Genomic DNA, 26,663 nt, shown 5'->3' with positions numbered 1-26,663 from the left:
GGCCCGGCCCGGGGCTGTGGCCGCGCTGGAACGCTCCGATACAGCCCCGCCATCCCCTCCCCACCATGATCCTGCTGACGCTAAATGCGTTGTTTTGTAATTATGCGTTATCCGAATGCATCTTGAGAGAGGGGGTTTGGTCTGGTTGTGGATGATTTCTCGGTTGATTCACTTCAGTGCCCACGAGCATTGTGTGCACAGCCACAAACATGTAACATGTATCCTTAATAAGGACACTATATCCTTAATAATGATAGTGCTAGCAAAAGGAAAGAATGGCAAAATTGTCTCTACATAAGACTGTCCAATTGAGTGGCTCTGTGGCAGAAGACTGTTGGGTTTCTCTTGGGTTTCTCACACGGGTGAATGCCCCGGTTCCCCCCGTTCCCGGCTCTGTGCCGCCTTACACCGCGGAGCTCCCCCGCCTCCGCAGCCTCCGCCTGGCCCGGGCCGCCTTCGGCATCGCCCCCGGTCCCCGGGCGGTGTCACCCTCTAAGGGGCTTTCCAGCGAACGCCAGGGCTCCGCTGGAGCTGCCGGCGGCGGTGACATCCCGTGTCCAAGGTCACCATGTCCCGACACAGAGCCGCGGGGCCCGGCTGCCCCTGCCGGGCCACGGAGAGGGCGAGAGCTCACACTCCGCTCATCCCGGGGCTCAGCACCCTCAGAAGCGGCAGGGAAGGCTGTCTCCACCCCCAGAAATGCCAGGCTCAGAGAGGGTGCTGGGCTCCGAGCACCCAGAACCCAAGGACACAGAATGTGCAGGCGGGGACACCTCCTCTCGTCCTGCCCCAGCCAGGCACAGAAGAGGAAGTGACAGAAGGCAGGGCTTGGCCCGCTGATGTTTCTTAAGCTCCCGTCACAGATTTCAGAGGACAACCTTTGCTCTGGGTGTTTATTAATTGTCCCTTCTGGCCCGGGGAGAGGCCGTGCTGCAGCCTGCCCATGGTCCTGGGTGAGGTCTGCCCCTCTGGAGCTGGTGCTGAGGTGCCCAGCAGCTCAGGGACCAGCAGTGCTCAGCTGCTGGAGCACATCAGTCACCCGGTGTTATCAGATCCGGTGTTCCCATCTCCAGCTCCTCATCTTCCTCCTCGGACCAGCTCAAGCTATCATCAGAGTCCTCATCCTGCACAGCCCCGGGCTCCTCTGTGTTTGCAGCTTCCTTCTCTTGCTCACCGCAGGACTGCAGCTTCCTTTGGGGGAGCTCCAGCCTGGCCCAGGAGCCAGGGCTGGCTTTGCAAAGCGTGATCTCCACCTTGGCTGGGACCATGCTCACAAAGCTCCTCTCCACATCAATGGTCTGGGGAGGGGAAAGGCTCAGTGAGCCGGGCAGGGGAGGGCAGGCAGCACACGCTCAGCCTTCTCCTTACAGGCAAAGCCCTGCCAGAGGAGAAATCTCCTCCTGTGCCAGCACAAGCCTGGGCTGCACTGAGCTGAGCTTCACATTATGTCTGAGCAGCAGCACGGTGCTGGTACCGAGCTCAGGAGAGCTCGGCTGCCTGAGCCACAGGCGCAGCTGCGGCACAGCCCCTCGGCAGCAGCGAGCTGTGCTGAGACACAGCCGTACCCACACCTGTCAGCTCTGCTGCCTGCAGGCACACGCAGCACACACCACAAACACAGACAGAAATGCACATGCAAATTCCTGAGCCTCGCTGCTGCTCCCCGGCCAGCAGGCAGCTGAAAAATCAGTCCCGTGGCTCAGAGTGCAGCCTGCCCGCAGCTCACGGCAGGGCTGTGGGGGAGACAGGCACCTGCTGGGCCAAAGGACATTTGGGGCTGCCTGGGACCAAACCCAGAACACCTACAGGGCTGGCAGTGACCTCCAGCTCTGACCTTAGCCCTGGATCAGTCAGTGCAGCCTCCTCACAATCCCCAAGGCATTTTCCAGCAGAGATGGCCATAAATGTCTGTATCTGGGCAACCCAGCCCAGGATGAAAAGCTCAGGCTGCCTCACAGAACTGCAGCCCAGCCCCGTGCAGACTGCTGGAACAGGGAAATCAAAGCAAACAGGATCTTACCCCCCAGAGCTCCAGTTCTGCCTGGAAAATCTTATTCCCTTCAAAGATGACATGAGCCTCAAGCTGAAAGATCAACAGAAAATTATCTGAGAGGGTAACACAGCACTGCCAGAGCTCTTCCCCCAGACAGTGCAGCTGCCTTTCAGCACCATATTGCATCCCACATCCTGGCTCCAGTGTAATGGTCTGGTGATCCCCTCAGCACCTGGCAACATTTCAGAACATGACAGGTTCACCTCTGTCACAGATCAAGGGATTCAAGGCCAGAAAATCCACCCACTGGAGCTGAAAGCCAGAGCTGCTGGGCAGATGCAGCAGTGAAGCCACAGGGCTCTCAGCTCAGGGATGGCAGGTTGGCAGTGCCAGCCAGCCCTGCTTGTACCAACGGGTCAAACAGGCCACCAAAGAGCACCAGGGTGCTCTGGGTCTGCAAACTCAGCTGGGGCACCAGAGTGCACACCCCCAGTCACTCACCACGGTGCGATTGGCCTTCACGCTGCTGAGGGCAGGCAGGGGATTCTTGGCATAGACTGTCACCACCACCTGGCTGCTGGTCTGGTGCCAGTCCTGCCGGCACAGCGCCGCCTTCTTGTCCTGCTGGGGAGAGGAACCCGTCAGCACAGCCAAACAGAGGGGACGTCTGAGCCAGAGGATGCTCCCTTGCACATCTCCTTTGTTCTGGTTTAGTTCAGGTTGGCACCAGCTAAGCAAAGACAAACCCTGCCTTCTGTGCAGGTTTTTGAGGAGAGATGGTTCATGCAGAGGTGGGCAGCCCCTGCCACGCTGTCCATCCCATACAACACGAGGCATCTGTGTTGTGCTTGGGGTTGCTTCAGGACACTCTAAGGTCAGAAACATCTTCTAGTTCCAGAGTCACTCTGCTATGCCCAAGCTCCTAAGTGCTGTGCACAGTCAGGAAACTCAGCCTGGAGGGCGATGCAGGGGCTCTCACTGGACATGGATCATGCCATCACGCTACATTTGGGGCTCAGATGAGCCACATTTCACCTTTGTACACCTTGTCAGCACCACAGGCACTGATAGCCCCGTGACCCCACCAGGCTCACTTCTGACCATCACCAGGAGACAGATCCCCTGCAGCCCTCCACATTGCCAGCCAAGGAAATGATCCAGGAGGAGTCCTGGCCCCAGATTTAGGTGACAATTAGCACAAAACATCTGCATCACAACATCACAGCTCCTTCACTGCAGCCTCCTTTACACTCAGGATATGTTTTCCACTCCAAAACAAAGAAGAGATTGGGCTCAGAGAGGGTTGCTGGGAGCAGTGCTGACTCAGAGGAACACAGTGCACTTTCAGGGTTATCCTGGGCTGCTTTGGTGAAACTTTCCCAGCTCAAGCCCGTTTCCAGTCAAGAACTTTCCTGGGGAGACTTATACACACATTATTGAGAATTGGGATCTTGTCCCCACTGCCCTGCCACAACACCACGATGGTATGTGGATGAGATCCCCCCTGAGAAGCAGCTGCAGAGGGAAAGCTTCATTAAAGCCAAATTCAGTTATCTGCAATCATCTGTCAAAGCCTTTGAGGTTTTTTTTGTAGGACTTCTCCTGTGCTCAGCCACCTTTCTCTGTGTGGCAGCCTGCAATGCTGGCTGTGCTGTGTCCAGGGCCAGGTCCTGCCTTGTTCAGCTTTCTGTTGCACATCTGCCCACTGGGTGTGAGAGCTGACACGTCTTGTGACTGCACAGCAGCATCTTAAAGGGCAGATGGCTGAAGATCAGGCATCCAAACCCTGTGCAGTCGTCTACCAGCAATTATGAATATTAAGACAATTAAATGCAGAATCCTGTGTGAATGCAGAGCAAGGGAAGGAGTGCTCTCAAATGCCAATAATGCCAATTGCTCACAAGAGTTGCCTCTGCTGAGAGCCCCCTTACCTTCTTTTCTGTCCAGCAGTGACACCCACGGCTGCAGCCCGGCTGCTCCATGAAGGCACTGAAATCTGTGGTTTTGATTCCACAGCAGCTCCAGTACTTCATCCTGAGGAGAGCAGGGTGACCTGAGTGGGGTCAGGAGCAGGAGAGGGGATCACAGCAGGGTGGGGAGGGAGAGGGGCTCATAACCAAGAGCTGCCCCTGCCCACCTGTCCCCTTGCAGGGTGTCACCCACAACTGCAGTGGCCATGCTGCTGGGGCCACACAGCCTTTGCTGTGCAGCATTTTCAGCTCGTGGCAGGGTCAGTTTGCTCTCTGGTAAAAGGGTTGTTTCTTACCCCTCATGGAAGACAGGAACACCAGGATGGAAGGTACAAACCTCTGTGTTACTCTCTGGGCCCTGGTAGATCTGGGAGGGAAGAAAGAAGCAGAGGAAAGCTCTGTCTGTGTGTCTGGCACAACGTGGCACAGGTCCATGACCAATGCCCATCCATGTAAAGGGCACAGCACAATGCCCAACATCCCCCTTTTGCCAGGTTCATGCCCAGCCAGCAGCCCAGCCCTCGTCCCTGCTGGCAGGGCAGCCACCCTGACCTTGCCAGGACCACAGTGTCACCCCTGCCACCCTGCCAGCAGCCCTTCTGCACCCTTCTCCCAAACACAGCCCGCTCCCAGCCCAGGGCTTGGCAACACAAGGACAGCAGGCGAGTTTAGACAGCACAGAAACTCACTCTGAGGTGCAAGGGGTCATTTGTCATTGCTGTCCTTTCCCCTCCTTTCCAGAGCATGTCAATCTTATGTCCTCATCTACCCCCTGCCTTTTGCTGCTCTCCAAGTGTGCCATCCCTGCCACAGCTCAATCCCTCCCACTCACCCTCGAGGCAGCCTCGGGCAAGAGAGAAACTGGGCTGTGCTGCATCAGTTCAGTGCAGCTGGGAGTTGTTCCACGTGCATTTTGCCAATCCTGAATATGTGGTGTATTTCACTGCAAGCAATCAGCAGCAGTGAAACACAAATGCATCACCAATCTGGAAGCCTCTTGCAGGAAAGTGGTTGGGAGGTGACAGAGGTGGCCCCTCCCAGGGTGGGATGAGAATACAGAGCAGGTGGGTACTGCCACCTTCCACCTGCCTGAACCTGGACCTGCTCCTGGCCACCAGGCACAGGCTGGGTAAAGATGGGACACTGCCAGGTACTCACCGCCTTGCAGGCTGCGTTCTTGCATGTGGTGCCAGCTCTCACCTGGGCAGCCTCCTCGCCTGTGAGAGCAACACAACTTCACCCAGGACACACACTGCCCCTGCCTGCCCCCAAATCCTCCCCCAGCCCTCTGCCAGCTCCCCAGCTGAGCATAGACCATCCCAATGTGCCTCCAAGGCACAGTTTTACAGGTTTGCAGGTAGCTGAACGTGTAGCACTCACTGACTGCACTGAGCCTATCATGCAAAACCCCGTGCTGAGCTTGCCATGTGTAACCCTGGTGCCATCCATCAGCTTGTCCCTACCTGTACAGCTGCTCTCGAGCATCTTGTCCTCAGAGGACAGGTTCAGTTTCTCCAGGGCCTGCTCCAGAGACCTGGATACTTTAACTGGCAGCAGTTGTCTTGGCTCATCGGAGCTGAGAAACAGCAGCAGCAAGGGCCAAGTGGGTTTTTCTGTGATTTAAATGTCATTGCCTCTCCTGAGAGAGCAGCAGGGAAGGACACACACAGAAGTGACACAGCAGGGCAAGGCTGTTAGCTGAGCCTAGCTCACCTTGGTCTTTCCCGCAGCATCTTCTCAGCTGATTTTGGTCCTTGGACAATGAGCTCCTTCGCTGGTTTGGCCTTTGGTTCATCTGAGGTCTTCTCTTGGCTGGAAGGCTCCGGGGGTTTCTCCTTGCTGTGAAACCCCTTTGTGCATCCCTGAGCAGCAGAGACAAGCCTGATGACTGCTTTGTCCTCCTCAGCCTGGTGGCTGCTCCCAAACCCTGTGGGTTCCCATGATGTGGTGGCTCAGTGTCCTGCAGAGATGGACTCTGACCTTGCACTTTGGGAGCAGCACCCTTGCTTGGGAGGTCCTTGGAAGCAGATAGCAAATCCCTGGCTGGCAGGGCAAAAGGGACATCCCTGACACAGGACAGGGATGGGACAGGACTGGGCAGGGGCCAGAAGGAAAGGATGGAGGAACAGTGGGTGCATTCGGGCTGGCAGGTGGCTCACCTTTATGGAGAGGAACTCAGAGAAGTCTGTTGTGCGTTTCTTGCAGCAAGACCAGCCCTAGACACCAGGACATGACAGGCTGGTCAGGCATGGGCAACCCTGCTGGGCACAAGGTCACTCCCCACAGCTGCAGCCCAGCTCCTGCCCCACTCACCTTCAGGGCATCGTGGAAGATGGGGACACCTGGGTGATACAGGCAGGAATCTGAAAAGGGAAAACCGGGCAAAAGCTTTCAGGAGAAGCAATCCTGCCCACGAGCCACCCGCGCCAGCCAGCAGCTCCAGAGCCAGCTCCTGCCATATGGGCTGCCTGTGCTGAGCTTGGCAGCTCGGCTGCAGCACGGCAGCCAGGCCATGTTGCCGGAGATCAGCCAGAGTGAAGACAGCACTCAATATGAGTTAAAGATCTTGCTCATTTATTCAGCTGTTTGACGTACATTTATACTGTGCTAAGCATATCATGCACCTAACTCTGGACATCATTGGTTAAACCACAGTGTTCGCACTTCCTTGCGTTATATATAATTGGTTCAGAAGCTCTGTCCATGAGGCTAAATGCTGCAAATCTTCCCCAACTTATGGTCAATACAGCCTGCCTAGCATCCTGTTATAGCTATTGCTCCAAATTTTACTTATCCTTATCCTATCTAAGGAATGGTTCAAGGACGTTTCAGCTTCTACTCATCCTTTAGGCTAAGAGCAGGATTGTGCACATGTCCCTGCTTTTGCAGCCATGCATCCACAAGGCCACACTCTGGGAAAGCAGCACACGATCCCCACTCCCTCTGGTGCCACACACGATTCACTCACCCTCGGCGTTGTGCTCGGGATCAAACCTCTGCCCGCAGCCCCTGTTGTAGCACAGCAGTGCCATCGCTCAGGCGTATCCGCAGTGTCCTTCACTCCTTCCACAGAAACCACATCAGCCTTGTGGCTGCCCGGGGTCCCTGCTGTGCCTCCCCGCAGCCCAGGGGCTGTGCCTGTCTTTGGAGGCAGCTGTGGGAGGTGGCCGGTAACCGGAGACCGGGCTAAAGATGGACAGGGCAGCTGATGGCGCCTGGGATATCTCCACAGGCATTTCTGTGCTGGCCCTGTGCCTGGCACGGGGAATGGGCACTGCAGGGTGGCCCCACGCCTGGGCAGTGCTGTCCCATCCTGCCAGCCAGCATCCCTCACCGAGGCAGCGGCATCGCCCCGGCGCTCACACAGCTCGGGGACCCCTGGAACTGAGGAGAACAGAATTCCCAGAGGGTAAAACTCGTGCTGATCTCCCCCAGCCACAGAAGGCACCACCACCTGCTAAACAGAGGCACCAGCAGACCAAGGCTGTGCATGTGGCCAAGACATCTTTTTATGCAGCCCAGGAGTAACAGAGTGGTCAAGGGAAAGTTCTTGGCCAGACATTAGAAGTAGGACACAGTGATTATGTGGGTGATTATGATTAGATTTATGGTTAATACAGTTTTTAAATATTGCCAATGCAGTATCTAAACAACAGCTCTACCATCTATCACAAAATATGATATATTACAGGAATGGTCCCTCCCATTGAGTCACAAGCTTCAGTGAGACCCACTCACTTTCTAAACTTCTCAGAGAAATTTTAGTGTGGCTCAGGCCACTTCATCTCAGATTTGGTTACAATCTCTGTCTAAAGGATTATAATATTCACAGGTTTGGCTAGAAACATACAGATTTAGTCCTTGACCTTGCAGAATTCACAGTTACAAAGCAACAAGGCAACTTTGGGGCTACATTAGAACTTTATCTCTGTATTTGACCACATCTTACAGTTTTTCACTACTCCAAAAGTGAGTATTCCATGTGTTCCTTGCATTCTGGCTGGACCTACCCTGCAGGTGTCCCCAAGAGGGGCAGGAACAACAAACACCACCCAGAAGCTGCCTGTGACCTTGGGAGAGCAGCTTGCATGGTTGGCCCAGACTCCAGCAGCATTTTATCCCCCTTTGCAGGTCGATGTGCACCACAGTCAATCACAAACAGCTCAGCTCCCCCAGCTCTGGAATACATTAATCATGCAAGCATTCAGTGAGTTCCTCCTGCAAAACCTGCCTGATGTTTGTGCAAAACCACATTGCCCAGCAGAGATTTTGGGAAGGGAGAGGGAAGGATGCATACATAGACTCAGACCTGATTATCTTCCCTCATCATCACATCAGAGGTGAAAATTGTTCCCTGGAAGATCGTTGCAATCACAGAACACAAAATGTTACTCAGGTCCTCTGTATGTAGAAGAGGTTTGCTCAGACCCCCTGCTCCCCTTCTGGGCCCTAAGAGTTTTCCTCTTTGAACAGGAAACCCTCCTGAGATCAAAGGTTTTACTTAGTTCCTCAAAGTGTCTAAATCAAATATTTTCTTAGTGCCGTTCCTGTTTGTAGGGCCAGCTGTTTCCTGGGTGCTGCCCTGACCTCCAGGAGCACACAGCCTCTGGGGACCATTTCTGTTCAGGAACTGGGGTTGATAAAAGTCCTTGGCACTACCAGACAGCACAAAGAACAAGTCCTGCAGGCAGAAGATGCCCAGGGAGTCTGCTCAGGAGGTGAGTCCACAGGGTCTGCCATAGCTGATGCAACTCTAACCCTGTCCTACAATGTTTGTTTAACCTACTTAATCCCTCTACAAAGCCTCAAGAATTTCCTGTCATCCCAAGGGGATCTCCAGAGTTCAGAGTTAGGGTGAACTGTTGCCAGAATTCTGGAGCTTATCAGGCAGAAGACTCCAGATTATTTCACACTATCCTGCTACTTCACCCCCACCTCAAGATGCCCCAGCCAGCAGCAACACCAGGTTTTTCCTTCTCAGCTCCCCAGCAAGAGGCCAGCCCTGCTGCAGGGGAGGACATGTGTCATTGTCACACCTCTTTATACCTGTGTACAAATCTACCTCCAGCCAAAAGCTGGGAGGGAAGCAAGGGGAACTTGTCACATCAGCATATTCCATGTGGCTTCAAAGCACTGTACTGCCCCAGGTCACAACTGACCCAACAGTCCCAAAGGTGGCTAAAAAAATGCTGCTGCAATCCAGAGCCTCTGCTGAGGTGAGAAAGATCACTGGGGACCCAGGGAGCTGGACTGAGGCCTGTGAGGGGGGAATTTGCTGTCCTGGGGGCTGAGCAGAGCTATAGTGTTTCAGTTCTCCCTGTTCTTTCCACGAGCTGTCAGCAAGGCTGCAGCTGTCACCGAGCCCGTGCCAGTGAGAATGTGGAGCTCAGGTTACCCTGCACACCTCAGAGGAAACACCAGCAGGGTGATGTGGCTGACATACATCCCAGGGATAAACAGCAGGTACCCCAGGGACTGTGCCTGAGGCAACTCTGCACCTGAGACAGGAATCGAGCTCCCAGCTGCCAATTAAAAATAGAGCCTGTTTGCTTTATGTACACTTAATTTCATATACAACAGATAAAAAAAAGAAGTAGAAAAAATAGAATAAATTATTCTCAAAGCCAGCCTTATGTGTTTGCCCTTGAACAATCAGGGTCAGTGTAAGACATCCCTGCGAGGTCCTGGGGAGAACATGCTGGATACCTCCAGGGAAACAAACCCAGCTCACCCCTGACCCTTCAGTCATTCAAGAGGCCCTGTGGAGCCAGAGTAGCAGCAAGACACTGCATTTCTAAAGTACAGAGTAATTCCTCCATACAAAAGGCTTGTTAGGTGAAGGGATGTCCCTGAAAAACATATTACTGCTATGTATGCAGCAGGCAGAATTGATGTTTTATTTATTCGGGCAATAAAATCTTGAACATGTGTTGAGCAATTCTGCAACAATTCTGCCTGGACACTCTTCAGATAGCACTGCTAAGGAATTATGTACCACCTGTCCAAGGGGTCTGCACTGCTTGTACTCAACAATTCAGAGAATAGGTTTGAAAAAGACCAGAAAACTACCAGAAATGGAAGTATGGGCAACCTCTCCATTCAAGACCACTGGTTTTCTGCAGGACTATTGCTGCAACACTTCAGTCTCATTGGACAATTCCACCCTCAAACTGGAACCAGCTACCCAGCTGATAAGGATTTTCTCCCTACAGTTCAGTGTCTTGCTCCAGAGGTAATTCCTTGGAGCTGAGTTGTTCCTTTAGGAGTTGATTTACTCTGGTGCTCACTCTGAAGACACACACACTATTCCTCATCAAAAAGTGCACTTTAGTCCTCAGTTGGAACCAGTCCCAAAAGAAGAGTTCAGTCTACTCTTAAGAATCAGTTGTGTGTCATTAGCTGGCATCCTGAAGCAAACTCTGCTGGCTGAAATGCCCTGAACTGGCACTGAGTGTGGGGTTTGAGCAGTTTTCATTTGAGGGTCCTGTTTCCTTTATAGCAAGGTCACTGTGAGCCCAGAGCAGAGTGGCCAAACTGCAGTGAGGGGAAGTGCCCCAAAACCAGAGCTGTGCCTGGCTGAGCTCCTTGCTTTCTTACTCTTTTTACTTACATCTGGCACCACGTACCCAAGTCATGACCAAGAATGATGGCTCCTTTCAGCAAGGCCATAGAAAATCTCATCTTCCTTCTTTCAGCCCTCAAAGGTAGCTCACTGGAGAAGTAGTTTAGCACATGCCATCACTTGCAGCTTTCTGTGATAAATTACAGCTGCTAGTGAGAGGCACCATGCCAGGAAAAAAAATGAAATGTTTGTCTACTGCTTTGATATGACAGAATTATCCACATACCCGCTGGATTTTTCAGATTTATCTTTGATTCTTGCAAATGCACTCACTACTGCTGAAGAGGAAGCTGCATAAAGCACAAGTTGTAACTTCTGAAGTCCCCAAACGACAGGGGTTTAAAACTAAGAGCAAAATGAGTAAGAACCAAATTGCTCATCAGTCCTTGGTGTGATACAAACTGATACTGGAGAACTGCATTTTAAACCAGCTGATCAAATATGACAGCAAAAGGCAACAGTTTCTGCTGAGAAGAGTTAAAATATTTCATCAGTCTGCAATTACATAATAGCCAGCACTCTGGGAAGGCATGCAGAGGGAAGCATTGTGAGCAGCCCAGCTTTGGGAGCTGCACTTGCTGCCTGGAACAGACAGTGCAAGCACCAACACCAAACCCCAAAGTGCTCCAGCAGAGCAGGGAATGGCTCTGGAGGGAAGCAGCCTTGCTTGCTCCTGTGCCCACTGTAAATGCTTCTGCACTACACTCAGTCTGTCCCTGACAAATGCCTCTGAAAACCTTGGTAAAGGTTTGCTTTCCAATTTCCTTAGTTGCAGGCTTCCAGTCTCCTCCTTTAAAGCAAATTAAGAATAGTTACCTATAGCATTCATACCAGAATTTAGTTTTCTTTCATTGATGCCACTGGTTAATTTAGATATTTAAAATGTTGTTAGATGGGCTTTGAGTAGTGCTAAATTCCTCCTTCCCTGTGATTTTACACACCCTTTTCTCCCAGGGAAAGACAGTAACCAGACCCATCCTTATCTTACAGTTGCTCAGGACTGGGGCAGCAGCAGAGTGGTGCTGAATCTCTGAGCTCTGCTGTTTCACAGGACAGCAATTTCTCCTTGGGCTGCTCAGGAACACACAAGCTGAGCAGGGGGCAGGTGAAGGAGGTAATACAGGCACACCTGGATGCAGCTTCATGCTTTCTTCTCTTCATACTTCAGAATTAAACCATGTACTCACCCTACAGCCGTGGCACTGGTGAATGTCTGCCAGCCTCATTCCACACACAAGCTACAAGAACAGATCCATCTTCCACAGGGCAACAGAAAAGCTAATTAGCATTCTCACTTGAGGATTTGCAACTGTCCTAGCAAATGAGCCAGATGAAAAACATCACCAAACTCTTCATACTTCACTATCAAGCTGATAACCACCATTAGATACTGTATCATCTCAGCAAACCAGCTGCTGGTGCTTTCAAACGTGGAAAACAAATGAAAAAGAAACAAAGAGCATGGGCTGCAGCCTCTCTTCCATACATTTTATCATCCCATTCCAGGTTAATTAAAAGCCATCCAAACACAGGGGTAAACCAATCAAGGCTCCAGAGCGATTATTTCATCTTCCCCTACTTAAAGAGTACCTACAGGACCAAACCCTAATTTAAGGTTCTTGCTTTGGTAACATGAGTCATCTCAAAAAGTTTTCATATTTCCTATGATTTCACTGTTCTTCAAGGCTCCTTCTTATGCTTTTAGGCTCTAACATTTTCTTCCTCCTCCCTTTCCCACCTAAATTTATTTCTAAGCTTCCCCCTTCACAGTCTCAACTCTAGAGACTCAGAGTGAGAACTCAAGTCATGGAAAAACTCCTGTCCCTACAGATTCTCTCATGTATCACAGCAGATAAACTGATAAAGTTGCCACCAGTGAGTGCTCTCCTTCCCATCCCAGCACAGGAGTCCAGGGAATGTCCCAGCCAGGGACAACTGCAGCACAGAGCAGACACAACTCTGTACTCTGCAGAAAGGAATCGAGCTGCAGCCTCCCAGCCATGGGCAAGTCTTGCCTCTCACCTCTGCAACCACAACAGACACATCCAGGTATGACAGCAGCTCCCTTTTGACATTCTAACCTGCTGAAGGTTCCAACACACAAATAAAACTTGTTCCATGAGAAGGAAAACTGTTAAAAAATTCTCAGGGGTTGAACTCCCTCTTTACAGAGCTGTGCTAAACAACTTTTGCACCATAACCTGAAGCTTCATTAAATTCAATCCACATGCAGAACATTTGTTCTAAAAAAACAGAAGAGACGAGACACCAGATAAAAAAGGCTTAAAATTCATTTTAATAATGCATTCCTGTAACATTCCTTAGACAAACTCAATCTTTTTAGTGGGACAATTACAGTTTGTGTTCAAACAGTTTACACTAAATGAAAAAATCTTGTAGTACTTCTACACAAAAGACAAGCAAGGTTAGGATTATACAAACATTTGTTTCAGTTAAACCTTCAGCATGAGATACAGTATCTTTAACCAATAGATTGTACTTTACTACCAGTAAAAATAAAGAGATACAACACGTTATCAAAAAAAAAAAAATCCATCCAAACAAGAAACTGCCAGCCATTCAGGCTGCATGACTGTCAACTACTTCAAAGAAACAAATGGTCCAGGTAAAAAGAGTTAACTAACAAGTTAGGAGGACAAAAAAAAAAAGGAAAAAAAAGAAAAAGAAACAAACAAAATCTCCCCCAATTCACAACATGACGGATCATTTCGAGCTATATAAATTTACAAAAATCATGGGAGCTGCAAAGTACCCAAATGCTGCCCTAGTTCTCCAGAGACTCCCCTGTGCTCTTAAGCAAGGTACACTACACTAAAAAAATGCCAAGACATACTGAAACTTTATCTAATTTAGTCTCATGATATCGACTGCAAATAGGAAACCTGGAATGGTCAAGGCATTAGGGTCCTTGCAAGATTTTACTGTTACTGAACCACAGCAGCCTCCCAGAATCCATTTTTCACTTTGAAATTAGGAATGCACCACATGAAATTTTCTAAAACCTTTACCAGTCAGACTGCACTCCCCTTGTCCTAGAGTGGCTTTACCAAAACAGGCCCTAATTAACTATCCTTAAAATGTCCCCCCTCCCCCCCACGTTGAACCCTGTGTGGCCTGCCAAGATCTCTCTCTCTGGGGCTGTACAGGGGATAGCTTAATCCTGTTAGTATCTGCGACGCTTGTTAGGGCCAAAATCGCCGCCGGGGTTTCCTCTGTTGAAGGCAGGCGGGGCCCCTCCCATCGCTCCAAGGCCTTCCATGGCTCCGCCCTGGCCGAAGCGGTCTGGAGGTGGTGGTGGAGTCTTGGAACAGGACAAGTGCAGAAGAGGCAGGAAGAAAAAGGAAGAACAAACGGCAGTTAAAAGCAAGTTGAGTTGATTTGAATTTTACCAGGATTACACAGTTCCAGCTGACCACACTGCAAACTTTCACCTTACCAAAAACATCCCCACAGTCCCAAACCTGCCAGGACCATTGCAGAACAAAGTCCCTTTCCCCACACAACCTGTACTCAGGCACACTGGGACTGTGTGCAGCACCTCACCGGCCAGAGCCCTGCTGTGGAACACTGAGCCATCTAAACTCACCTTCCCTTTCCACTCCTGGCTTCATCTTCCCCTTAATTTCTGTGTGTAATGCCCATTTCCTTAATCTCAGCTGCTTTGCTGTCCCTACCACTTAGGTACAAAAGCTTTTGGACAAACAGAACTTTCTTTATGATAAAAGAAAATCTGTGTCATAGCAGTCACAACAGATTAAGAAGTTTGAGTAGGAATGTTTGCAGGAAAACTGTTTATTAGACCAGTTAATAAAAACCACTGAAGGAAGATGAACTTTCAGGACAAACTTTACTATGACTGCTGCTGTTTCTGCTGGTGACTGGAAGTGCTGACACTGTGGGAGGACCAATTCTCTGTGTGACAGAGAGGAATGACAGCTGCCACAGAAGCCAGAGTCTACTGCAAAACCCTGCAGTAAAGTTTGAAACTGAATCAAATACAAAAAATTTAAAAACTCAAACAAATAAGCATGAACTCCACTGATTCTCTGCTCTTGACCTCCTAAGCACATTAGCTGAACTCATTCTGGCCTATAAGAACAGCAGATAACTGTTTTCAGAACTGGTGATGAATAGAATAGTCCTGAAAGCTTGGCTTTATGCCTGCAAGAATCTACTCTCAAAAAACCCTCAATTTAACAAACTGCTTCCCATTAGGTCATTTAAAAACAACCATATATTATTGCTAAGATTTTCCTAACAAACATTTTAGCACTAGCTCTCTTGGAAGTAAATTAAGCAGTTATTAGACTTGGCTCCATCTCTTGAAAATTATCAGCTAGTATCAAGGCAAGATTAACTTCTAAAGATTTCAGCAGGACTGAAGCAACAGATCTGGGTAGACAAAGAAGGTTCAACTTCAGCAGCTAGTGCTTAATACTGGAAACAACACAATGTGCATTTTAAAGGTGTGCACAAAAAGCAGGTGGAGATACACTACCATTCCCATGGCTCCATCAGGGATCATAGCTCCAGGACCAGCAGCAGGAGGAGCAGGAGCTGGGACATTGGTACCACCCATAGCTCCTCTGTTGTTCATGCCAATGGTACCTGGAAAAGAAAACTGAGGGGTAGTCCTGGCACACACACACAGTGACTGGGGCCTGCTCATCACCCCAGAGCCACAAAACACTGCTCCAAGCAGGGACAGAGCCCCAGCCTATTGATCAGCTCTGCACTATCAGGTCAAGACCAACTGATGTTGTTTTACGGCATGTTGTGTTTCCTGTCACATGAATACTTCCTCTTACTAGCCTGGGAGATTATTTTGACTGAGTTTCTAAATCAGAAGCCAATAAAATGAGATCACTGACAAAAAAAAAGTGCAGATTTTGTAAGAGAGGAAATGAACATGCACAGGAACAAAGAATACTCTTACCTCCCATACCCATCTGTCCCATTCGCATGTCTGGTGGCTCCCTCTGGAAAGACAGACACTCATTTCAGCTGATAATCAGGCTTTTAAAAATGTAATTATACAAATTCAATGAGTTCTGAGGATTTACTACTGAACAATGTACAGAAAAGTAATTTCCAAGGTAAATTTCAAAGAAAGACAGGAGCAACCTTCACATGATAGCTGCTGAATGAACAGGTCTTATTTTAAATATCTCATTATAATAAGGTTGTTTTTCAGAATTATAATAAAACATCCAACAGAAAAGCTGCACATGCAGACTTCAGTAAAAACATCTTGATGGAAAGATGTGCTGAGCAGTAGTAACACATTAGACAGAATTAGTTCTGCTACTCCCTCAGCATTAGCTAAGAAGCTTTTCCTGTTGAAAGGAATGCAAGCTTACATAAAAACACAGTACTGGGTCACTTGCATTTAGTGAGCTCAATTTCTCTTCTATTAAACAAGCATCAAAAACACCTATCACAGATTTCTCTCACTGCAAAACCAGGAGCACTTCCTCACCTCAGTGAGGGCACTATTCTTTTCACAGTGCTAACTGAAGACAACTTTCACTTGATCTGTAGTTTCAGTGCCATTATTTATCATATGAAGGCAGTATTATTTGTAGGAATCAGGATCTCTGCTGCATAAGGAAAACATTTGGCTCAGCCATGCTCTTGGCCCTTTGGTTTGACACATATTTAGCCATATTGGCCAAGTTTCACCAGTAAGCTTTAAACACTGCCAGCTGCATCAATGCCATTACCCCACCTGAACAGCCCTACAGCTGCCTCCACAATAGAAAGTGGCTGGAAAAAAAACTGTAGGAGATTTCTCTACAGAAATAGAGAAACTGTTATTAAAAGGCAGGTTACCACCAGGTTACACTACAAAAAAATACTTGACCAGCTGACTTTCAAGTACAAGCATATACCATGCCTGCAGCAATGCCTCCAGTTGGGATCATTTTATGATGATGAAGACAGACTGCAAGCTAAGGATATTGCCAGTCATATAATCTTAACAGGGTTCTGCTGCAGTGCTTTAGGACTGTGAGTGTGTTGCTGTTGGAACAGAATTAGTCAGCATACATTTTCTGTACAGCAAGACAGCTACAGCAGGCCCTACATGAAGAGAAGTGGAACAGAACTGGGGGATTTATGGTTTCCAAGCTAAACTGCATTAAGATTAAAGGGAGTCAATAATTTAGGGTAGAATGCACTACTGATGTACAGTTGAAAATTCACAGAAAGCTGTGCTGTGGAAGGGAAAAATCTACTGTGAGTGTACAGATGTAATGGAAATGTAGAAGCACTCGTACCGCATCAGCAAAATTCCCTTTGAAGCCTTCCTGCTGGCGTCTCATCATCTCTTCCTGCTGCCTTCTCATTTCCTCCTCACGGCGCCTGCGTTCTTCCTCTTGCCTGGAAAGAAAGTCCAGGGATGCTCAGCAAACACCAACCACCTGCATCACTGTGCTGCAGTGCTGCCTCATGGACCCTCATTGGAAACTTTACACTTCAAACTTGCAGTTTAGAGGAGCTCATGTGAAAAAAACCCCATTTGTGTGTGTGTGTCTCATGAGAGCAGCTGAAGGAGCTGGGGGGGCTCAGCCTGAAGGAGGCTCAAGGGGGACATTATCACTCTCTAAAGCTGCCTCACAGGAGAGTGGAGCCAGGTGGGAGTCAGTCTCCCCTCCCAGGTAATAAGTGACAGGATGAGAGGAAATGGCCTCAAGTTGCACCAGGGAAAATTTAGATTTGGTATCAGGGAAAATTTCTTCACCAAAAGGGTTACAAAGCATTAGCACAGACTGCCCAGAAAGTCACCATCCCTGGGAGGATTTAAAGGATGTGTAGATGTGGTGCTTAAGGACATGGTGGGCTTGGCAGTGATAGATTTACAGCTGAACTCACTGACCTTAGAAGTATTTTCCAACCCTATGTACACAGCAGCTCCCAAATGCATACTGACTACATGCCTGATAGCTCTCAAGCCCCTTATGAATAGTCTGTACCCTTACAAATAGTCTGATAATCTTCCTGGAGCTTCTCAAAATGACCCCAAGAGAAGGAAGTGCAACAATGGAGAGAGAAATCTGAGACCAAGTTACCCCTCAAATGTAAACAAAGATGCTGGACTGGGATTTCCTGATCTGCAGCACTGAAGCCACTAAATTACAGAAAAGATTCTGATTTTTCTATCTGCCTCAAAGGAGCTTAACTGAGACACAGAAATGTGAAGAAGCAAATACTGATCAGTGGAAGAAACTCCTAACTCTTCCATCTTAAACCAAATGTGCACTCCTCCCTATGACCAAAAAAATCCCAAAGTAGCAGCCAAACTTGAGGTAATAATTAAACTGTCACAATGAACAATTAGACGGAGTGAAGAGGTGTTTTATTCTGCTAAGGATTCACAGCATTTCACAACCTGCCCCCTTACCTGAGTTCCAACTGTTTACGTTTTTGTACTTCTTGGTTATGCAATTCCTCCATTCTCCTCAGCTCCTCCTGGCGTCTCATCAAATCTGAGTAAGACAACAGGAAAAAACACAATCAGACCCATCTCCCATGCCACCTCTTATGAATTCCTGAACTGGAACTGTAACACAGAAAAGGTAACAGAGCCTTCACCAGTACAGTAGCCTCTCTCCATGTTAGGTCCAACAAGATCCAGTGCCAGGCCCTGCCGCTGGGTCACAACACCCCCTGCAGCTCCAGGCTGGGGCAGAGGGGCTGGAAAGTGCCTGCTGGGGAAGGCCCTGGGGGTGCTGGTGAACAGCAGCTGAACAGGGGCCAGATGTGCCCAGGTGGGCAGGAGGCCAATGGCACCTGGCTTGTGCCAGCCATGGGGTGGCCAGCAGGACCAGGACAGTGACATCCCCCTGACCGGGCACTGGTGAGGCACTCCTCAAATCCTGTGTCCAGCTCTGGGCCCCTCAGAACAAGAAAGACACTGAGGGGCTGGAGCGCGTCCAGACATGGGAATGGAGCTGGAGAAGGGTCTGGAACACAAGTCAGATGGGGAGCAGCTGAGGGAGCTGGGAAAGGGGCTCAGCCTGGAGAAATCAAGGCTCATGAGACTCTATTGCTCTAAAAGTACCTGAAAGGAGGTTAATGGTTGGACTTGATCTTTTCCACCAGAACAATTCTATGATTCCATCTATTTGCTGCAACCATGCTTGGTTACAAGACAAACAACCACCCCAGTTCCCCTTCAGTGGCCTCTAGCCAATCTCTTGAGCCAGCCACTCCCGGGTGGCGCAGGGCCCTGCTCCCACCCTGTGTTTATGTGACTGATACCTTGCCGCATGAGCATCACTTGGTGCTCGTGGCGAGCTGCTTCCATCTCCATTTCCAGCTTCTCTCGAGCTTCCTTGATGTTGCGATCTACTTGTTCCTGCTGCTGCTTCTCCATTTCTATCAAAGCCTTCCAACGCATGGCATATTCATATTCAAAGCTGCCAGGCTGTGCAAACCGAGGAGGCTGCTCACGCTCCCTGTCAAACAATGAAGAGATGGTGAATGCTTCAGGAGAGCAAGGAGGAACCAAGAAAACTATGTCAAATGCAACAGAAGGCCCTTTTAACAGTTTACTGTGCCTGACACAGCAGTTTGCCTGCTCCTCAGGCATCATCTTATTCCTGCATGGAAGCTGTGCTCCTCCATAACAAGCAATGACACTGCTTTCATAAGGCACCAAGAGATTCTGGGTAAAGAGATTTAGAAATACCCTTGAAAGCAACACTTTGCTCCTGCTGCACATCTTATGGACAGATGCACTTCAGAAACAAACACTGCCCAAATGTGCATGTCATTTTCACTCTGCACCTGTAGAACAGGGCTATTCCTAATTCCACCTCCTGAACCTCTTATCTTCCTCGCTTGAAAAATTCATGAGCTCTTATGGTTTGCTAAAGCCAACTGCTCAGATCACAGGATTCCTACCTGTACTGGGAAGCCTTCTAAGACTCTGGTCTTACACCTGGATAGCTCTACAATGTCCTAATGCTAGTCACACAATTCCTTAAATTTCTGTTGTGGGTTCAAGTATTTCCTTTCTGTAATACTTCCCAGGGAATCTCACACCATCTGTGTTATCTCAAATGGACCAAATCTTTTATTCCAACAACTGAAATGAACTTAAAGAAAGTTTGTGAAGGCTGCCAGCCTTAGCCAGCAGTGTCGATTCCAAAACACTGTTTTCTTGCAGCAAATCATGGCAGGAGAACAGTGAATGCAATTCTCCTTCCAAAGTCAGGGCACATTTATGGAAAATAAGAAGGACCTGATGAGCCACCCTTCTAAGACTGAGGCACCAGCCCACACTCTCCTCTCTTGTTGCATGCCAGGCACATACTTGTGATATTGCTGGTTTTTGATGACTAGTTTCTCTGGTAGACCCTCCTCATCATCATACTGATCCATGGGCTCCACAGTGACAGGGCGAGGGAATCTGTAAAGAGAAAGTGAGGTGCTTTCAAGAAAATTCAAGAAGAAGCTTGTAGTTTTGGAAGGCACAACTTACACTGCTTTTAGCACTGCTCAAAAAAACCTCAAGAGCAACTGGGGATCTCAAACAAAGTGAAATCTTTGACTATTCTTTTTTCTTTTTCTCTAGAATGGGAATGTAACTGTTAAACAAAATCCTTGTTTAATCCAAAATTGTACTGCCAGAATAATATTTGTAGTTACTTGGTTCAAATTAACAGCCCAACTGGAATCCTGACATGCTCCAGTAGGATCTACTCAGCGTGAAGTCTTGTCTCTAGAGTGGCACAAGTCCATCTGTGCCTTTTTGTGGCTGTCTAAAGCAAAGAGTCAGTACACTGCAGGCTCTACCATCCAGTCCTGCTCTCCTGGTGAAGCCACCATGTGCTACTGTTGCTTGGCAACTGTGCTCTGGGAAGGTCCACTGGGCCCCTGTCTGAATTTCCACCCGCAGGGAATCCCCTGGTGCACTTCACAGCAGACACTGCAGAGGTGTGGTTGTGTCTTCCTGGCTTCTGCATGCAGCAGGAAGGATTGACCTGGTCTCTGAACCAGCACTGACACTGCCCATCCTCAGCACAGAGCAGCACCCCAGCCTCCCGTGAGCTCCTCAGTCCCAGGGCTGGGGAGAATGAAGAGAGAGGATCCTGTTGTGCCAAGTGGCACTGGGTACCCAGGCTCCAGCAGGAAGGCAGGATATGGAAGGCTAAAATCCCTTCCCTCAGCCCAAGATCCATGATACAGCTTTTCACTTTCATGTCACATATTCCATTATTAATAATCTCATTTTCTAACGTGAACCAATTTCAAACAGTTTATCTGGCTTTCTTGTCTTGAACTAGGATAAACCAGAACAAGTTTAATCCAAACCAAACCATAACTAGAAAGGAACAATAGACTTGTTTGTCTTAGATATCAGAACCTAATGTACTGATAGCTTTAAAGAGACTGAATTCACCTTAGTTATGCATTGATAGTGATTCGTTTTGCACGATCACTTCAAAAAAATCTGTTTTCATGGTTCTTTCAGGTATAGCCTTCTGAATCAGCAAAAGCTCCCTAACACTAATCCTCCTGTAGAGCACTACTCACTATCCTTGTTATCCGCAAGGAGTGCCAGGAGAAACAGGTATTAAAAAGGAAATAAGGAAAACTGCTTTTTGAAACTGAATGTGCTTGTGTACAGCTGTGCCACTGCAGATCCACAGGAGGTGAGAGGCACAAAACTTTAAAAAAATTACTTTAAAAATGAGCAATATAGCCTGGTTTCAGGAAGTGTTCTAATCACAAATTCTAGGAGTTTAATACAAAATGGAGTAATTTTTTTTCAAGAGATCAGAAATGGCTCCCTCTTAACAGAGAAACAAACTGCTTTGTGGAATGCAACTGGAATTGATCATTTGCTTGAGCAAGTTCACATAATTATGAAAAAACAAGCTTTTCTGCCTTATTACATTCAAGCACAGGGAAAACAGTTTGTAATGGTGAAAGCTCCAAACAATCCAATCTATCTGAACAGCTTCTCCAAAGGATTTCCATGTGCACAGTGGCATTCTACCCCAGCAGTGCTAAAAGTGGAATCCTAGCCCAAGACTCTCCCCTTTAGTGACCCACAGCGTACATTTAAAACACTTTTACTTCATTTCCAAACAAGTTATAGGGATGATCTCTGAAATAGGTCCTGTTCTCAGAGGCTGCTTTAATTACCCTAAGGTTGTTTTATGGAGAAAGATTTATTTGGAAGTTTTATGCACTTACCCCACTAGCAGCTTCCCAGAAGAAAGTTTTCAGACCTGAGCTTCAGCACAGACTGTCACTTGCTGGAAAGCTAAATAAAATTCTCTCCAGGCCAATCCTCTACCACCTCATGCCCATCTGCCCCACTGTGGTGCTAGGAACCAGCGTTCACCAGGCAATGCCACCCAACCTGTGCCAGCAGAGCCCCTCTCCCCGCCCGCACTTACGTAGTCAGCAGGAAAGACCCATCACTACATCTATCCAGCGCCTTCCTAGCAGCAGGCTTCCCTGAGAACTCCACAATGCCTTTCCCAGAGGATCGTCCTCTGTCATCCACAATAACCACAGCCCTTTCCACCTGGCCAAACACTGAGAAGGCTTCTTCCAGGAGCTCGTTGGACACAAACTGAGGCAGGTTCCGGACTGTCAGCGAGGCGCTGTGGCAGGCAAAGCGCACGCGAAGCTGCTTCCCACGGAGAGGCATGTTGTCCAGTTCCACCTTGGCAATCTCTGCCAGAGTGCGAGTTTCCTGAAGATGAAAACAGCCAGCATTACAAATCCCAGGAAGGATTAAACACAAGCTTTTTCTCCGTAACAAGTACTTCTGAGGGAAAGAAATGATTCTCCCACAGCTTGGTAAGAAGTGTGCCAAAAAACCACAGCTATTCCTTATCATGAATGACTGAACAGCCAGAGCTTGGGGGCGGGGAGGGTGAGAAATGCCTAACAAATACCTTAGTTTAGTCCAGCAGCTAGTATGAACTAAGCAAACAATGAAATTTTCATTATCACACAATTGTATTAAGGCAACAAAGTGTCCTTTTTAAAAAAAAAGTATATTTAAAAAAAATAACCAAGATACATCTATTAACCAAGTCTGATTAGGAAATGCTGATAGGATGACAATCCATTTAAGACTTTCTATGCCACTTTCACACCTTTTCACTCATTTAAGTCACTATCCAGCAGCTGCACTACATGAAAGCAGCCCAGACGAGGGTGTAGGAACCTCAACCACTCACCTCAGGGCTTTCAGAAAGGTGGTGCACGAGCCACAGAAATCTGAGAACCACTCTGTGGTGGTAGATACTTCTCTTCCAGACACACTTCAACGTGATCATCTAGAGATCCTCTACCTCAAGACCATTAATCACGCCAGAAATACTGCATGATAAACTATGCCCACAGGAATTCCATATTCCAGAAATAGACAAGTTCACTTTGTCTATAATAGCATCACATTCATGTGGGGTTTTTTCTGCTTTCTACCAGCTGATTTCAGCATAAATTTATGAGACCTCTCATAATTCTTGCCACAAGCTGCCTAAATTCACATTTCTGTTCATAACAAGCTCTGGACAAACCACTTGGAAGCTAATCCCATATGCCAGGTTACTAAGATCATCAGCAGGTTTAATCAGCAAGACATCTGAACTACATCTACTACTTTCAATTAGCAATAGTGCTCCAGTGTGAGCCATCACCACAAGAACTCCCCAAAGGTGCCAAGTCACTCACCAGCCTGATAAAACCAAAGCCTTTGTCCTTGTGTATGAAGACTTCCCCTGCCTTGCCATACTTCTCAAACAACTTTCTCATCTCTTCCTCTGTAATATCTGGGGGCAGATTCCCCACAAAGAGGCGGCTTCTTTGGGTGAAGGTCTTTTCACCGGGTTTCCGGAAATTCTTCAGGTCAATAGTCAGGCCTTCATCTGAGGGGAATAAGGTACACAGCTGCTCTACAGTTGGGAGGATAAATTTTATTAGGTTTCATCACAGTGACCACAGAGACACAGGATAATACAGGTAACACCACCCATTCATTTTGGTCTTAAAACTCTCCAGCCACCTCTCCAGCAACAAGGGGGTTTTATTTCAGAACGGTCCCACAGTTTTTTTAAAAGAAAACTGAACCTCAGTGCTCATTAACACCAGGAAATAATAGTCTAGAACTGGAGAAAACAACACACTACAGCTTGAAATGAGATATTTCACTCAAACTTTTTGAGATCTGGTCAAGATAACCGGCCCACAAAAAAATCAACTGTAGCCACAACAAAGAAATTTGCTATTACAACATGAAAAATTACAGAAAAGCCATAGTTTAGCCAAAAAACAGATTTTTACCCAATATCACACCAAAACAAGTCCAAATATCTACAAAAATACGAAAATAAGAGGAAATTTTATTCAGACAGGTAACATTTCAGACAGCTGTCATTCTATGAGATGGATTCTAGAGTATGGGTTTCCAAGCTGAAGAGAAGGCTGGAATAGTGAAAATAGTGGGGAAAAATACCAACTCAAAACTCAAAAAAAACCTCACCCCAAAAGCCAGCCATATAGGTGAGCCCCCAGAAAAATCACAAGATTAATTACAAAAAAAAAAAAAATCCCTATTCAGTAAGTTATCCTAGAAGGAATTTTTGAAGTTGGAAAAGACCTCAGAGATCAAGCCCAAGGTTAAAATATTTTCTGAGCTATCCAACAGAAATAAACATAAACAGTAACATTCTCAAATCCCCACAGGCATATCCAATCTTTAACCCTTAGCTCAGCAAGAGTCCAGCATGATCCTGAAAGCTCTGTCATGTGCCAGACACAGGGGTGGATTTAACACCACTTTATCATCCTGTGCCTCATTTTCTTAAACACACGTGGAATTTCAGCACACAGGACTACAGGGCACAGAAACTCCTTCGCTTTGCAGAGGACACAAGTCATGGTCACACATATGAAATAAATTGTGAACATAAATGGCTTGGTTCCAGCTACAAAGCAGGGCACTAAATGAGAAAGACTGTCCATGCAAAAACAATGCATGCAAAACTCTGCAAGGACAACCCTTTGATAGGAATAAGCACATCTCCATGGCCAACACTAAATAACCAGAGTGTGCCCAGATATGAGCAGTGAGAGTAAGTTATTTACTTCACACAGCAAAGGTACAGGAGTGAAATGCTTTGCCTTGTTCACAGCATTACCAGGAGTATTTGGGAATACAAGGCCTGTGGATACAACACAAGGTACCTGGAACAGAGTTACACTCAGGGGTACATAGAGCACCACTGTTCTGCCTCAGGAGATCCATGGGAAGCAGTGAGACACAGTCACTCACTACAAGCTGATCCCTGGGGAATTCCTCAGTACAGCTGTACTGTTATTGTTTTCAACCTGACTGGAAATGGCTGCTCTGCCACCCTTCTCTGTTATTGTCTGGGAACTGATAAAGAGCCTGTTCAACTCAGCCACCTAACAAAAACGCGGAGGATTTTTACCAGCCCATTACCTCTGACACAAAAAACTCCACTTGGAGGAGTCACATTAAGTGCACAGGTGACTTTTACACGTTTTTGAACGGCCAAAATGTCCAAACTTTGAAAGAAAAAATCCATATCTAATAAAACTAAAGCAGTTTCCCCCCCCCCCAAAAAAATGCTAACAGCGATGTCTCACTGCTTCTAAACAATCAGGTTAGATCAGCTCAGGCCCCTGAGGCCACCCTGTCCCAGTTCACAAGCACCCCCTCTGCAGCCAGTCCCCACTGACCAGGAAAACCTGGAAAGCCGCTGGAGCAGAACGGCTTTCATCAGTGTCAATCGGCATTAAACACTAAGTAAAGAGAAAAAGCTCCTGGTTCCTCATTATAAAAAACTTCAGTCTTAAGGGGTGCCTGCAGACCGCTGTAACAACGTTGTCACTACAACATAACCTTCACTGAGAGCAAACTTACTTCTGTATAATCTAGTAATTGCTCTAGCAGTCAAGCTTCTTAAGTTCCTAGTTTCCTAAGAAAACCTGTTTTGAGAAGCCGTCTGTTATGCCCGGGGAAAAAACAGGAACCAGACAATGAAAGACAGAGCTTGTTATATTCACAACACTTACAGACACAGTGTCAAGAACGCATTGAGTTCCAAACTGTAAGTGGTCTTTTCCTGAGATTTTGAGGCAAAGGCAGAACCTGTATATCTCTGCCCTGGTTTTGGGAAGGCAAGAAACTTACGAACACAAAAAACCTACGAACAAACGCCACAGGAGTCGCGTGTACTTTCAAGCGGACTGAGCAAACCCAAAAGAAAACCCACAAATACAACCCAGGCGCAATTAAAACCGCGGTTGCCAACACGGGAAAAAAACTGATAGAGCAGGAGATGCTGCAGCCTGCTTGGGAATCTACGGATTTATTGTTTTAACTCGGAAAACCGGGTTCCTTTTGTTCCTGCCGAGACCTGTTGCGCCCCGAGGGCCGCAGCTAACCCGAGGTTTCCCGCTGCACCGAAGCGGTCGCTCAGCGCCTACCCAGAGCGGGGCCGGGCGGGCCCCCGCGGCGGGCCCGGGACTCACTCTGGCTGTTGGCCTGCTGCCCGTTCGCGGGGATGGACGGCGGCGGGTGCTGCTGGTGCTGCTTGCGCGGAGCGTGGTTCTGCTTCTCCATGTTGAACCCCTTGTTGCCCTGCATCTTCCCCACCTAAAAACAACACACGCGCGGTCGGGAAGCGACCCGGAGGTCGGGCCCGGGTGGCTCCCGCCAGCCCCGCGTGCAGGGGCGGGGCGGGCCGCGCAGGCCGCGCCGGGCCCCGGCACAACCCCGGCGGCGACGGAGCGGGGCCGAGCCGCGACCCTACCGCCCCCGCGACCTCACCTGGCGGCAACACCGGACAGGGACACGGATACTGGGACAAGCGCCGGCCCCGGACACAGACACCAGGACGGACACGGGCACCGGGACCACGGCGGCCCTGAGAGGAGAGCGCGCGGCCGGAACTCGCGCACCCTAACACGGCGCCCCTCTCCCTGAGCTCCTATTGGCCACCCGGCGCCCTCTACCGCGCCGCTAACTGGCCAAGCCCGCCGTCACTCACAGCGACCG

General features: G+C 48.4%; 2 protein-coding genes across 6 annotated transcripts; both read right to left on the bottom strand.

Moving 5' to 3' along the window:
- Positions 1 to 873: 873 nt before the first annotated feature.
- On the bottom strand, positions 874 to 7,112 carry ITGB1BP2 (integrin subunit beta 1 binding protein 2). 2 transcript variants are annotated; one of them, XM_063416746.1, is made up of 11 exons: positions 6,932 to 7,112; positions 6,277 to 6,326; positions 6,123 to 6,179; positions 5,677 to 5,825; positions 5,427 to 5,539; positions 5,122 to 5,180; positions 4,260 to 4,330; positions 3,925 to 4,027; positions 2,495 to 2,617; positions 2,021 to 2,083; positions 874 to 1,298 (listed from the first exon to the last, which is right to left on the bottom strand). In XM_063416746.1, the coding sequence occupies exons 1-11, from the start codon at positions 6,993 to 6,995 to the stop codon at positions 1,032 to 1,034; spliced, it is 1,119 nt and encodes a 372-aa protein (XP_063272816.1). In that variant the 5' UTR covers positions 6,996 to 7,112; the 3' UTR covers positions 874 to 1,031. The 2 variants fall into 2 exon arrangements, with proteins under 2 accessions (XP_063272816.1, XP_063272817.1); XM_063416747.1 differs by having other exon boundaries at positions 2,495 to 2,614.
- A 5,748-nt stretch (positions 7,113 to 12,860) lies between these two features.
- Positions 12,861 to 26,586, bottom strand: NONO (non-POU domain containing octamer binding). 4 transcript variants are annotated; one of them, XM_063416660.1, is made up of 11 exons: positions 26,436 to 26,586; positions 26,093 to 26,261; positions 23,312 to 23,532; positions 22,021 to 22,322; positions 19,926 to 20,021; positions 18,869 to 19,065; positions 18,009 to 18,093; positions 16,885 to 16,987; positions 15,543 to 15,585; positions 15,105 to 15,214; positions 12,861 to 13,907 (listed from the first exon to the last, which is right to left on the bottom strand). In XM_063416660.1, exons 2-11 carry the CDS (start codon positions 26,250 to 26,252, stop codon positions 13,770 to 13,772), a joined length of 1,455 nt encoding a protein of 484 aa, XP_063272730.1. In that variant the 5' UTR covers positions 26,253 to 26,261; positions 26,436 to 26,586; the 3' UTR covers positions 12,861 to 13,769. The 4 variants fall into 4 exon arrangements, with proteins under 4 accessions (XP_063272730.1, XP_063272731.1, XP_063272732.1 ...); XM_063416661.1 differs by having other exon boundaries at positions 23,312 to 23,505; XM_063416662.1 differs by having other exon boundaries at positions 26,138 to 26,261.
- Positions 26,587 to 26,663: the final 77 nt, after the last annotated feature.

The sequence above is a fragment of the Prinia subflava genome, chromosome 20 (assembly GCF_021018805.1).
Source record: "Prinia subflava isolate CZ2003 ecotype Zambia chromosome 20, Cam_Psub_1.2, whole genome shotgun sequence".
NCBI classification, from domain to species: domain Eukaryota; kingdom Metazoa; phylum Chordata; class Aves; order Passeriformes; family Cisticolidae; genus Prinia; species Prinia subflava.
The sequence above is the reverse complement of the archived record's forward strand: the minus strand, read 5'-3'. Positions and strand labels throughout refer to the sequence as shown.

What these genes read in the sequence shown, in the direction of transcription:
- ITGB1BP2 (XM_063416746.1), bottom strand. Translation starts at nt 6,995, where the DNA reads ATGGCACTGCTGTGCTACAACAGGGGCTGCGGGCAGAGGTTTGATCCC. An exon ending in ATGCTGCGGGAAAGACCAAG is followed by an intron (nt 5,540 to 5,676) that starts GTGAGCTAGGCT and finishes GCTGTTTCTCAG; the next exon opens with CTCCGATGAGCCAAGACAAC. An exon ending in ACTGCTGGACAGAAAAGAAG is followed by an intron (nt 2,618 to 3,924) that starts GTAAGGGGGCTC and finishes TCCTCTCCCCAG; the next exon opens with CAGGACAAGAAGGCGGCGCT.
- NONO (XM_063416660.1), bottom strand. Translation starts at nt 26,252, where the DNA reads ATGCAGGGCAACAAGGGGTTCAACATGGAGAAGCAGAACCACGCTCCG. An exon ending in CGTAAACAGTTGGAACTCAG is followed by an intron (nt 16,988 to 18,008) that starts GTAAGGGGGCAG and finishes CTTTCTTTCCAG; the next exon opens with GCAAGAGGAAGAACGCAGGC. An exon ending in AAGGGAATTTTGCTGATGCG is followed by an intron (nt 15,586 to 16,884) that starts GTACGAGTGCTT and finishes CTGTCTTTCCAG; the next exon opens with AGGGAGCCACCAGACATGCG.